Here is a 14,374-nt window from a genome sequence, read left to right as displayed (position 1 = left end):
ACAGTCTAGGGTCCTTCCGTTGATGGACATTGAGGGGCTGAGTCTGCTGGGGACACCCCTCAAACAAGGGAAGGGATATCACCCCCGGGGGCCACAAGAGTAGCAAGAATGCTTGGTTTAAAGATAGTCGTGAACACTACTGGATATGACACTAATGAATGAACAGACGCAAAGAAAGTCTGAAGAGTTTTGGTGCTGTTCTTGCTTTGTATATATATTTTTTCATCGGAATATATTTTATATTTGTAAATAAAAAATAAAATTAAAAAGATCGTATTCATTTAATACAACGTGTGACTTATACGGATGTATAGCAACATGCTATATTTAGTTTTAAGTCAGGAAACGAGACCTAATTTGGTGCGGTGCATTATAAAAATATAAATATAATTGGAAAATGTTATTTAGTTGAGTTTAGAGATACACAGGGTCCGTGCCGACCAGCGATCCCCACATATTAACACCGCTCTACACACACTAGGGAGAATTTTTACATTTACCAACCCAATTAACCTACAAACCTGCACGTCTTTGGAGTGTGGGAGGAAACCGAAGATCTCGGAGAAAACCCACGCAGGTCACGGGGAGAACGTACAAACTCCGTACAGACAGCACCCGTAGTCGGAATCGAACCCGGGTCTCCGGTGCTGCAAACGCTGTAAGGCAGCAACTCTACCGCTGCGCCACCGTGACCGCCCATTAGTCCTTTGATTTTCGACACGGGTTATAGGAAGATTTGGATAATCCTCAGGACTGATGGTGCCACACTGGAAGACTTGTTATCCTTGTTTTCGAGGTTCAGAGGAGATCTGATGGAAGTCTATAAAATTATGAGAGGCACAGATCTGGTGGACTGTCAGAACCTTTAACCCAGGATGGAGATGTCAAATACTAGGGGGCAGAGCTTTAATGGCAGAGGGGGAATGTTTAAAGGAGATGTGTGGGGCAAGACCCCCAGAGAGAGGTGGGTGCCTGGGGTGGAGGTGGAGATAGATTCAGTAGTGGTGTTTAAGAGGCTTTTTAATAGGCACTTGGATAGGCAGGGAATAGAGAGATATGGATCACCTGGAGGCAGGAGATTAGTTTATCCCACCATCATGCTCAGTACAGGCATTGTGGGCTGAAGGGCCTGTTCCTGTGCTGTTCTATGTAGAAACAAAGAAATGCAGATGCTGGTTTATGCCAAAGATAGACACAAAATGCTGGAGTAACTCAACAGGTCAGGCAGCATCTCTGGAGAGAAAGGATGGGGTGACGTTTCTGAATGGGACCCTTCTTCAGACTGAAATAAAGTACTGTTCTATGTTCCATTGGATTATCAGAAGGTGTAAGATTTTGATGGTAAAATTCAATAACGGATGAAACATAGAAACATAGAAACATAGAAAATAGGTGCAGGAGTAGGCCATTCGGCCCTTCGAGCCTGCACCGCCATTCAATATGATCATGGCTGATCATCCAGCTCAGTAACCTGTACCTGCCTTCTCTCCATACCCCCTGATCCCTTAGCAAAAAGGGCCACATCTAACTCCCTCTTAAATATAGCCAATGAACTGGCCTCAACAACCTTCTGTGGCAGAGAATTCCACAGACTCACCACTCTCTGTGTGAAGAAATGTTTTCTCATCTCGGTCCTAAAAGACTTCCCCCTTATCCTTAAGCTGTGACCCCTGGTTCTGGACTCCCCCAACACCGGGAACAATCTTCCCGCATCTAGCCTCTCCAACCCCTTAAGAATTTTATATGTTTCTATAAGATCCCCCCTCAGTCTTCTAAATTCCAGCGAGTACAAGCCCAGTCTATCCAGTCTTTCCTCATATGTAAGTCCTGCCATCCCAGGGATTAATCTGGTTAACCTTCTCTGTACTCCCTCTAAGGCAAGAACGTCTTTCCTCAGGTTAGGAGACCAAAACTGCACACAATACTCCAGGTGCGGTCTCACCAAGGTGCGGTCTCCAGGTGCGGTCTCACCAAGGTGCGGTCTCACCAAGGTGCGGTCTCACCAAGGTGCGGTCTCCAGGTGCGGTCTCACCAAGGTGCGGTCTCCAGGTGCGGTCTCACCAAGGCCCTGTGAGCGGGTGGGACCAATATAATTACTGCAGGTTTCAAAAGCCAGATTGCATCTGTATGGAAAACATTGATGGAAATGCAGACAAAACTCAGGATAAGATCTCGATTCTATATTCTACTGTTCTACATTCAAATAAATTCGCATTACGCAATGGTAAAATAACATTTCCAGTGAAGTTTAGAGGGAATGTGTTGGAAGAAACTGCAGATGGCAGTTTCAACCGAAGATAGACTTAAAGAGCTGGAGTAACTCAGCGGGACAGGCAGCATCTCTGGAGTGAAGGAATGGGTGACGTTTCGGGTCGAGACCCATTCCTTCTCTCCAGAGATGCTGCCTGTCCCGTTGAGTTACTCCAGCTTTTTGTGTCTATCTTAAGTTTAGAGGGAACATGGGGGGGCAGCGATGAGTTGGAAGGGAGGTGGGAACTGGGGCCCCAAAGAGGGGGAACAGCAAAGGCAATAGACAATAGACAATAGGTGCAGGAGGAGGCCATTCGGCCCTTCGAGCCAGCACCGCCATTCAATGTGATCATGGCTGATCATTCTCAATCAGTACCCCTTCTCCCCATACCCCCTGACTCCGCTATCCTTAAGAGCTCTATCTAGCTCTCTCTTGAATGCATTCAGAGAATTGGCCTCCACTGCCTTCTGAGGTAGAGAAGGCACCAGGGCTCCAGTGATTTGGAAGGGCATGTGGCAAGCATCTCCAGCAAGGCTAAATGCCAAACCATCGGGATTCCCAAATAGTCTGCTGGGGGATTATCGGACTCGGCAGCAAGAGTCGTGATTACCGCTACACAGCATTCTCTGCGTATAACATTGCTTTCACCTTTTTTTAAAATCGCTGTCACGGTTCTCCCTGAAGGAATTGGTTTAATTCACACTTACAATAGGTTCTTCCAAACTTAAAGAGCAAAATTTTTCAGTTAATTAGCCCTCGCTTTAAGCTGAACTCCAGTGCCGACCTGCTGAAATTTCCGTTACTTTGCATTTTTCTTATTCATAACTTTTGATCCATTCCATAGGGAAAGCCAAACATCAAGGTTAAAAAGTTAATTGTCTTTATTTATCATCGCAAGGCCGGAGAAAACTTATTGAACATTATTGTTTATGTGGAGCCAGCACATAGTTTCTCAAAGTTCAGAGTTTTACCTGGTCTAACTTAAGGCGCAGCTGGTAGAGCTGCTGCCTCACAGCGCCAGTGACCTGGGTTCGTTCCTGACCTCGGGTGCTGTCTGTGTGGAGTTTGCACGTTCTCCCTGTGACCGCATGGGTTTCCTCCGGGTGCTCCAGTTTCCTCTCACATCCCAAAGACATGCGGGTTTGTAGGTTAATTGGCCCTCTGTAAAATTGCCCTGTGCGCGTAGGGAGTGGATGAGAAAGTGGGATCAGATAGATTCAGTGCGAGTGGGTGATCAATGGTCGCTGCGGTCTCGGTGGGCTGAGGGCCCGTTTCCAATGCTGTATCTGCAAACTAAACTAAGCTACATTCAGATAGTCCACCTTTCGCCGGCTCCAAAATCCCAATGGTTCAGTGTCTGGCAGGTGAGTGCTGAGTCCTCAGTCCCACAGGAATACCAGTGCCCCGGTTTCGACTCTCCCTTTGAATTCACTTCCCATCACTTCTCTAAAACTCTCCCAGTTCTGTCCCTGGTGATCCCTTTAAGTTTACATGATTCACTGGATAGATTTAGTTGAATTTAGTTTAGCATGGAAACAGGCCCCTCAGCCCCCCCAAGTCCACACCGATCATCGATCGCCCGTTCACACTAGTTCGATGTTATCCCACATTCTCATCCACTCCCGACGGGCGGCACGGTGGCGCAGCGGTAGAGTTGCTGCCTTACAGCGAATGCAGCGCCGGAGACTCAGGTTCGATCCTGACTACGGGCGCCGTCTGTGCGGAGTTTGTACGTTCTCCCCGTGACCTGCGGGGGTTTTCTCCGAGATCTTCGGTTTCCTCCCACACTCCAAAGGCGTACAGGTATGTAGGTTAATTGGCTGGGCAAATTTAAAAATTGTCCCTAGTGGGTGTAGGATAGTGTTAGTGTGCGGGAATCGCTGGGCGGCGCGGACCCGGTGGGCCGAAGGGCCTGTTTCTGCGCTGTATCTCTAAATCTAAAAATAAAATCTAGACACACTCGGGGCTATTTGACAGAGGCCAATTAACCGGCAAACCCACACGTCTTTGGGATGTGGGAGGATATTGGAGCACTGGGTATTTTTAAAGCGGAGATTGATAGGTTCTTGATTAGTCAGGGCATCAAAGGTTATGAGGAGAAGGCATGAGAATGGGGTCGAGTGGGAAAAATAGATCAGCTACGATTGAGCGGCAAAGCAGACTTGATGGGCCGAATAGCCTCATCCTGCAACATTCACAAAAACAGCTGCTAAACACAAACAGCTGGAGCAGGACAGGCAGCATCTGTGGAGGGATAGGTCCGAACCTTTCTTCAGACTGGTCACCGGATAAGTTAACATTCTGCTGCCTTACTCCTGCAGGAAAGTAAATTAACATTGTGTTGGAGTATTAATAGATAACATCCAACAGTCTGGAAAGCCGAGGGATCTGGACGACCGGTGTGTGACTGCAGTGGGAATTGGACGTGCAGTGCCTACGAGAGTAGAGTCTCGCTGACTGGATAGCATGCAGCAAAGCATTTCCCTGTCCGTCGGTACACAAAAATTAACCAAACCAAACTGAACGAGAGAGTGACTTTAAACAGTTTACTTTCAAAGGATGATAAACCTGGTTTATTTCGATTGCCTCTCTCCGTGATGCTTACGATGGGCCCAACTATGTGATACTCCTGAAGCATTCATTGGTACAATCAGGATTTCTGCACTGACAGTGTACACAGCCTCCCCCTTCTACAGGATTCACATGCTCCATCAGCCCGTTGCTGGGAGATGGGGCGATGAAGTCTATTCCTAATATCAAGGACTATCAACTGAAAGATATTGGCCAAAAACAGACAAAACAGGACCATCTTGGTCGGCATGGACGAGTTTAAAGGAGATGTGGGGGGCAAGTATTTTACACTGAGGATAATGGGTGGCAGGAACGCACTGCCAGGGGTGGTAGTGGACACAATCGTGGCATTTAAGAGTCTTCTGGATATGCAGGGAATGGAGGGACATGGATGACGTGCAGGCAGTCCCTTCCACATACCTATCCCAACTTAGACAACAGACAATAGACAATAGGTGCAGGAGTAGGCCATTCAGCCCTTCGAGCCAGCACCGCCATTCAATGTGATCATGGCTGATCACTCTCAATCAGTACCCCGTTCCTGCCTTCTCCCCTGACTCTGCTATCCTTAAGAGCTCTATCTAGCTCTCTCTTGAATGCATTCAGAGAATTGGCCTCCACTGCCTTCTGACGCAGAGAATTCCACAGATTCACAACTCTCTGACTGAAAAAGTTTTTCCTCATCTCCGTTCTAAATGGCCTACCCCTTATTCTTAAACTGTGGCCCCTGGTTCTGGACTCCCCCAACATTGGGAACATGTTTCCTGCCTCTAATGTGTCCAACCCCTTAATAATCTTATACGTTTCGATCAGTTCCCTTCTCATCCTTCTAAATTCCAGTGTATACAAGCCTAGTCGCCCCAGTCTTTCAACATACGACAGTCCCGCCATTCCTGGAATTTTACCTAGTAAACCTACGCTGCACGCCCTCAATAGCAAGAATATCCTTCCTCAAATTTGGAGACCAAAACTTGTCCTATCCACAATCCAAATGTTTCCTAAACTGTGCAATACTACCTGCCTCAACTGCCTCCTCGGGCAGCAGGTTCCCTATAATTATCCTTAGTTATTCCTTCAATATTATGATTCTCTGCCACAGAGTGGAATTCTCTGCCACAGAAGGTAGTTGAGGCCAGTTCATTGGCTATATTTAAGAGGCAGTTAGATGTGGCTCTTGCGGCTAAAGGGATCAGGGGGTATGGAGAGAAGGCAGGTACAGGATACTGAGTTGGATGATCAGCCATGATCATATTGAATGGCGGTGCAGGCTCGAAGGGCCGAATGGCCTACTCCTGCACCTATTTTCTATGTTTCCTTGTTTCTATAACACAGAAACCAGGAGACTGTTTACTCTGACGAGATACATGGAAGAGTTATTATATAAAACACTTTCTTTTTTATTTTAAATCACGCAGGTCATCTATGTTCCTCGGCAGTCAACGAGTGCCTCTCGGAGCCATGTCAGAACAAAGGGACATGCATCGCTGGCCTAGACACCTACACTTGCCAGTGCCCACGGGACCCTCTGATCTACTTTGGGAAGAATTGCGAGCTACTGTTCGATGCCTGCCGCTTCCCGTTGTGCATGAACAATGGCACCTGCCACACCACACTGGGGAGCCTGCAGTACAACTGCACCTGTTTACCTGGCTTTACAGGTACTCAATGCAGTGTAAATATAAATGAGTGCGAGAGCAATCCTTGCCCGGGCCTTCATGTGGATTGCGTAGAGCAGGTGAATGGATATAGTTGCCGGTGTTCTCCCGGGTATGAAGGGGAAAACTGTACAACAGAAATCAATGAGTGCCTTGCCAACTCATGCAAGAACAATGGAACTTGCGTGGATGGGATTGGAAATTACACTTGCGATTGTCAGCCTGGTTACACAGGGGTTAGCTGCGAGACCGACATTGACGAGTGTGCGTCCAGCCCTTGTCTGAACGGGGCTCTGTGTCTTGATGCGGTCAATATGTATAGATGCTTCTGTGTTCCCGGATATCAGGGATCTAACTGTGAGATTGACATCAACGAATGTGCGTCCAGACCTTGCAGGAACGGTGCTACCTGCGTTCATGACGTGGATCGATACTTGTGTGTCTGTCCTCTTGGCTACCAAGGTAATTCACCATTCAAGTCTAGGGCATGCATACCTTTCACAGTAGAATAGTAAATCCTACTAATATAGATAGACCTTCTGCAGATAAAAACGGGTGGAGTCTGCGAATGAATGCAAAGTGTCAAAATCGCGAGAATGAACGCAAGTTTGGAATTGCCTTCACCCACCAAATGGATACAACTCGACTTTGGAGCGAAGGCGATGACTTCATGTCATTACAGAACCCTGTCTAACATGACCATTCGTGTCTTCAGTCAGTGGTTTTGCCTCCTGGATTGGATCACTATTGATTTTTTCCATTTAGTTTCGTTTGGTTTAGAGATACAGCACGGAAACATGCCCTTCGGCCCACCGAGTCCGAACCGACCAGCGAACCCCGCACGCTAACACAATCCAACACACAACACACTTGGGACAATTTACAATTACACCAAGCTAATTAGCCTACAAACGCGTACGGCTTTGGAGTGTGGGAGGAAACCGAAGATCTCGGAGAAAACCCACACAGGTCATGGGGAGAACGTACAAACTCTGTGGAGATAGCACCCGCGGTCAGGATTGAACCCGGGTCTCTGGCGCTGTTGGGTCGTAGCTCTACCGCTGCGCCACCGTGCCACCCTAACTGGCATTCAAGGCAGATAACAGAGACATATTTGCTGGACACCACATTGTGTTCTACTATTGTAGAATATATAGAACAGTGTATAGTCGATTCCATCAATATATACTGTGATATATTGGAGGAATAGAACCAATATTTCCTCTCTCATCTGGTGATCTAAATTTGCTGTACACACACTCTGTTATTTCCCAAGAAGAAAGACAATGTTACTTATTTTCTTAATTCCTGATAAATTCCTCTGTGAGTACCAGTAGTACTCAGTGATACGTAACCTGGGCATTTACACTGATCCCACACTAACTCCATTTTATATTTTATTCTTCCCATTTTACTCTCCCCATTATTTCACCTACACACTAAAACGGTCACAGTGGACAGTTAACCCACTAACCTGCATGTCTTTGGGATGTGGGAGGAAATTGTACCAGAATCTCTCTTTAGCAAGGATAGGCAATAAGTTGAACTAAAAAAAATAGTTTATTAAACTAAATGGCTTGCGGGGAGTGACAAATCAGATCTCCTTCATTTGGATTCTCCCAGGCAGATATTTGGGTTCCACAAATTTAAAAAAAACAGTGTTGGAGACACTCAGCTGGTCAGGCAGCATCTGTGGAGAGAGAATCAAGATTAACGTTTGAAGTTGAAGATCAGGGATCCAATGAAGGGTCATCGCTAACTCTGTTCCTCTCTCCACAGATGCCGCCTGACTTGTTGATTGCTCCCAACGTTTTGTAGTTTCATTTCACATTTCAAGAATCTGCAGTTTTTTTTGATTTTCAAACTAAAGCTTCGCCTTGTTTGATGCAAAGAACATAAGCATTTACGTAAGGGGAGTAATGGGTCACTCGGTACAGGTCTTCGAGGAGTGGGCACTCCATGTTATCAAACTCACAAAAGGGCAGCATGGTGGTGCAGCGGCAGAGTTGCAGCCTTACGGCGCCAGAGACCCGGGTTCGATCCTGACTGCGGGTGCCGTCTGTAATGAGTTTGCACCTTCTTCCGGTGACTGCAAGGGTTCTCTCCAGCTACTCTGGTTATATCAATCATTCCAAAGACGTGCAGGTTTGTAGGTTAATTGGCGTCCGTAAATTATCCCTCCTGTGTGGAATAGAACTAGTGTATCGGTGATCGCTGGTCTGTGGGGACTCGGTGGGCTGAAGCCCCTGTTTCCACGCTGTATCTCTGAAACAAAGGTTAGACAAGTTGGCACTATCTGGTCCAGGACCACACTGATCCACTTTAGATGATTGAGAATGAATCTCCTAAAATTAAGAATTTATTTACAATTTTATTTGTAATGGATAATTCTCAGGCATTCAAAGTTTCCTCTGTCCGTCCGCTGACTATAACACCTGGCATGATACAGATAACAGGGGAGCAGACTCTTTAGTTCTGGTGAAGAAGGCTCCACAAGTGATTAGACACACAAGAGACTGCAAATGCTGGAATCCTGAGCAAAACACACAGTGCTGGTGCGACGTAGTGGGTCAGGCAGCATCTGTGGAGGGAATGCACAGGCAACCTGTTGGGTTGAGACTCTTCCTCAGACTGGAATGAGCTAAGGAAGCCTGAAGAAGGGTCCCGATGTGAAAGAATGCCAATCTATTCCCTCCCCAGTTGGTCTCCAAATTTGAGGAAGGATATTCTTGCTATTGAGGGCGTGCAGCGTAGGTTTACTAGGTTAATTCCCGGAATGGCGGGACTGTCATATGTTGAAAGACTAGAGCGACTAGGTTTGTATACACTGGAATTTAGAAGGATGAGAGGACATCTTATCGAAACGTATAAGATTATTAAGGGGTTGGACATGTTAGAGGCAGGAAACATGTTCCCAATGTTGGGGGAGTCCAGAACCAGGGGCCACAGTTTAAGAATAAGGGGTAGGCCATTTAGAACAGAGATGAGGAAAAACTTTTTTAGTCAGAGAGTTGTGAATCTGTGGAATTCTCTGCCTCAGAAGGCAGTGGAGGCCAATTCTCTGAATACATTCAAGAGAGAGCTAGATAGAGCTCTTAAGAATAGCGGAGTCAGGGGGTATGGGGAGAAAGCAGGAACGGGGTACTGATTGAGAATGATCAGCCATGATCACATTGAATGGCGGTGCTGGCTCGAAGGGCCGAATGGCCTACTCCTGCACCTATTGTGTATTGCCTGACCCGCTGAGTTTCTCCAACACTTGGTAATTTGCTCCATATCCAATTAACCAGTTTCACAAATTCTGATATCCAAAATAACATGGTCCCCGGGTCCAGTAAATGCTCAGGTGGCATCATTCATTTAATAAAAAATATAGTTTACAAACTGATTGTTATCAAGTGATGTATTTTTGCTAAAAGAGTAAAGGGCAACTAAAGTCCAACGAGCCCAGCAAATGATTTGTAGATAGCCGGTCATTCATTTTGCTTTCCGATGACAAATCCTTATACCTGCCCGTCAAACCCGACCCTCAAGAACCCATTCTGTCATTGTCCTAATCTTAATCTGGTAACAGGGTATTAGTATAAGAAAATAACTGCAGATGCTGGTACAAATCGATTTATTCACAAAATGCTGGAGTAACTCAGCAGGTCAGGCAGCATCTCGGGAGAGAAGGAATGGGTGATGTTTCGTGTCGAGACCCTTCTTCAGACTGATCAGTCTGAAGAAGGGTCTCGACCCGAAACGTCACCCATTCCTTCTCTCCCGAGATGCTGCCTGACCTGCTGAGTTACTCCAGCATTTTGTGAATAAACTGGGTATTAGTATCAGGCATATTTTCATCAGCTTCAGTGAACATTTCTCGGGCAACTTTGACACATCTAAGTAGAAAATGACAAAGATTTTGAAAATGACGCCCAATGTGTAAAGGTTTAGGTGCTTGGTTGAATCACACAACAGAGAAACAGAGACATCGTGAGGATCAGCCATCTGTGGAAGCTCACTTCTGATTTTAGTCTTTAGGCTTAAGAGATACAGCGCAGAAACAGGCCACCAAATCCACTGTGACCAGTAATCACCCCATACACCAGCACTGTCTGACACACTGGGGACCATTTACAATTTTTTAACTGAGGCAAATGAAACTACAAACCTGCACGTCTTTGGAGTGTGGGACGAAACCGGAGCATCTGGAGAAAACCCACGCAGTCTCAGGGAAAACATACAAACTCCGTTCAGGCAGCACCCGAAGTCAGGATTGAACCAGGGTCTCTAGCGCTGTGAGGCAGCAACTCTACCCACGTGCCACTGTGTCTGGATTAAAGCATTTCAGGTAATCATTAAACAGAGAAAAGGACATCTCTACATAATGGTGGAAAATTACATTTAACGTGGCAGGTTGTTAATTCTAAAACATAACTGGAACCTTAGATAATGCGAACTTGTTCTGTAAAAAAACATGACCCTTTAAACTCAAACTACCCGGATTTGTTTAGTTTGGTTTGGTTCAGTTTAATTTAGGTCAGTTTAGTTTGGTTTAGGTGGCTTAACTTAGTTTAGAGACACATCACGGAAACAGGCGCTTCGGCCCACCATTGATCGTCCGCTCACACTAGTTCTGTGTTATCGCACTTTCTCGCCCACTCCCTACACACGAGGGGCAATTTTACAGAGGCCAATCAACCTGCAAACCCGCACATCTTTGGGACGCGGGAGGAAACCTATGCGGTCACAGGAGGAGCGTGCAAACTCCACACACAGCCAGGACCCGAGGTCAGGATCGACCTGGGTATCTGGTGTGGTGGGGCAGAAGCTGTTCCATCTGCTCCACTGTGCCGCCCTGTCAAACATTTATATATTTCAAGGTTTGTAGATCAGGGGCTACTTCTTTTGAGTAATTCTATAAACTTTATGATACGTCTTCAATGCTAACTTGGAGGAGTTGGTAGCCTCCTCTGCCAGAGGTTTGCAGGTTCAGGCACCTCTCCAAGCTGCCATCAGTACAGGACATTATCTATTGCCACAGGGATGGTGTGGTGTGATGGTACCAAAGATCTCAATGCACTGTCAAAGAAGAGAGTAGGGGAGTTAACACCACATCCTATCTCTGTCCCGCCCCCTACCCTGACATCAGTCTGAAGAAGGGTCTTCCCATTCCTTCTCTCCAGAGATGCTGCCTGACCCGCTGAGTTACTCCAGCATTTTGTGTCTACCTTCGATTTAAACCAGCATCTCCAGTTTTTTTTCCTACACGAGTTAACCCATTGTCTTGGTTTTCCTTTGGTTAACCCTTTAACTCTTTAACTCTCAATCTACATTAATTAAAATTACAATGTTGATTGTATGAGCTTGCTATGTGAAATCCTCTGGGCCTTCAAAGGAATTTAAACATGCTTTCATTTTAGGGGCAGTTATAGAATCATAGAGCTACACAGCATGGAAACAGGCCCTTCAGCCCAACTGGTCCATGCCGATCAAGCTGGTATCTTGGGCTGCTTCCAAATGCCTGCATTTGGCCCATATCATTCTAAACCCTTCCAATCCTAGTGTCTTTTGAAATTCGTAGGTGTGTCAATTCTGTTAGTTGCACTAGTTCCTGGTGTTAGAGGGAAGTTGAATGCATCCTGACCTCATCTGCACAGATCTCTGAGGGTCCGTGCAAGGGGAGAGGTGGGACGAGGACACGTGGGTATGGGGAGGGGAAGGATTGTCTCTTCCTCAAGCATACTTCCACTGCTCTGCTTCTAACACTGCGTGTGATTGGCTGCTAAGGATTTTGAGATGATAAAGGCACCATAAAAATGCAAGACTTTTTAGTTACCAACTTTGAATCAGGTGAGGTCGCGTTTACCAGTGCTTTTTGGTAGGAAAAAGGTGCCATTACCCATCTTGCTGTTAGTGTTTACGTTGGATTGTCTTGTATAAGCCGCTTAAACGGACATAAAGTGCTGGAGTAACTTAGCAGGCCAGGCAGCATCTCTGGAGTCATAGAGTCTTACAGCGTGGAAACAGGCCCAACCTGCCCACACTGGTCAACATGCCCCATCTACACTAGTTCCACCTGCCTGTGATTGGCCCATATCATCTAAACCTGTCCTATCCAAATATTTCTTATACGTTGTGATAGAGCCTGCCTCAACTACCTCCTCTGGCAGCTCGTTTCATACACCCACCTCCCTTTGTATGGAAAAGGTTACTCCTCAGATTCCTATTGAGTCTTTTCCCCCCTCACCTTAAACCTATGTCCTCTGGTTCTCAATTCCCCTACTCTGGACAGGAGACTCTGTGCATCAACCCGATCTATTCCTCTCATGATTTTGTATACATGGAGATCATGGATAGGTGACATTTGGGGTGACCCTTCTTCAGACTGATTGTGGTGGGGGGGGGGGGGGAGGGGGGGTGGAGTACAGAGGTAGAAGCAGAAAGAGGCAGGGCAAAGCACAGCAGGTGATAGGAGGACACTGGCGAGGGGGAGGTTTTGATAGGCAGATAGTTGGAACAAAAGCCAGAGATAAGAGGAGAAGGTGTGATATAGTGTAGAAGAGTTGCGAATTGTGAAGCTAAAGGGGAGGAAAGTGTGGGAGGGAGGAAGGGACGGGAGAAATAGGTGGGGGTCTAGGTGGGGCATAGGGGAGGAGAGGGTGGGGAAGAAAAAGGGGGAGAGTGTGTGGGAGAAAGGGAATGTGTTGTGGGGTGGGTTTAGTAGGAGGTTACCTAAAATTGGAGAATTCAATGCTTCTTCTGTTGAGTTGACGCTACCCAAACAGAATATGAATATGTTTATGGGTCTGATCACCAAATTGAATTTATACATTTTATTTTTTAAACTTAAAACATTTTAATTGAAGAGCTTCAAGGATATAACTTAAAAAGTGTGAAAGTCTGTTTTTGTACCTTTTTAGAGGTGCTGATATTCTTTACCAGCTCCAGATAGAGTGGATGTGGAGAGGATGTTTCCACTAATGGGAGAGTCCAGGACTAGAGGTGACAGCCTCAGAATTAAAGGATGTTCTGTTAGGAATGAGATGAGGAGGAATTTCTTTACTCAGAGGGTGGTGAATCTGTGGAATTCTTAGGCCACAGATGGCTGTGGAGGCCAAGTCAGTGGATATATTTAAGGCCATGATAGATAGATTCTTGATTAGTGCGGGTGTCAGAGGTTGTGGGGGGAAGGCAGGAGAATGGGGTTAGGAGGGAGAGATCGATCAGCCATGATTGAATGGCGGAGTAGACTTGATGGGCCGAATGGCCTGATTCTGCTCCTATCACATATGATGTTATGATCACCATCACAACCAAAACTGCCGGTGCCTACGAGAACCCATCCCATGAACAGAAAGCGCAGTCGATTCTTAATCTCTGAGAAATCGTGCTGATTTATTCTTCGGCAAAGTGGGAATTTTTCAGCTGCCTGTAACTTTGTTCCTCTCAGCAGCCTCAGCTATTCCGTTCCTTTCCCTATCCTTTGACCTTTTAAAAACACACGATTCTGCATCATCAGTCTAGCAGATGCTTTTTCTGTTTATTTAGCAGTTTAAAGGTCAGGGAAACAAGTTCTTACTCATTTGTGTCTCCGTTATTTAAACCTACACATTTGCTGCCTCGACATAAAGTAAATGGCTTTTTTTTCCTGATCTTAATTAAACATAGGTACGAAGACATTTATGATAAAGGGCCAAAATGTATTTATTAAATCTCGATTGAAAGTATTTTGGGTAGCAGTTGATGTGGAGAACACTTGCAGATACCTATCTCAACGTAGTCCCATGTGAGATGCAGTTAAAATTATGTACATATTTGGACCACAATCTGAATTTCTTTGATTTCACATCATTTGATTTTTATTTTTCGAAAATAAATATTTCAGCTTCTGAAATCGCAGGGCTACAAAATC

At 45.9% G+C, this 14,374-nt stretch overlaps 1 protein-coding gene across 1 annotated transcript in view; it reads left to right on the top strand.

The window, feature by feature from the left end:
- crb2a (crumbs cell polarity complex component 2a) overlaps positions 1 to 14,374 on the top strand; it is a 130,574-nt gene that overhangs the window by 52,203 nt on the left and 63,997 nt on the right. Inside the window, 1 exon segment of the mRNA XM_078426147.1 lies at positions 6,238 to 6,939. Within this exon segment, the coding sequence (XP_078282273.1) occupies positions 6,238 to 6,939 (702 nt within the window).

Source organism: Rhinoraja longicauda, chromosome 31 (assembly GCF_053455715.1).
Source record: "Rhinoraja longicauda isolate Sanriku21f chromosome 31, sRhiLon1.1, whole genome shotgun sequence".
In the NCBI taxonomy this organism is placed as follows: domain Eukaryota; kingdom Metazoa; phylum Chordata; class Chondrichthyes; order Rajiformes; family Arhynchobatidae; genus Rhinoraja; species Rhinoraja longicauda.
This window is presented reverse-complemented; position numbering and strand designations above follow the sequence as displayed.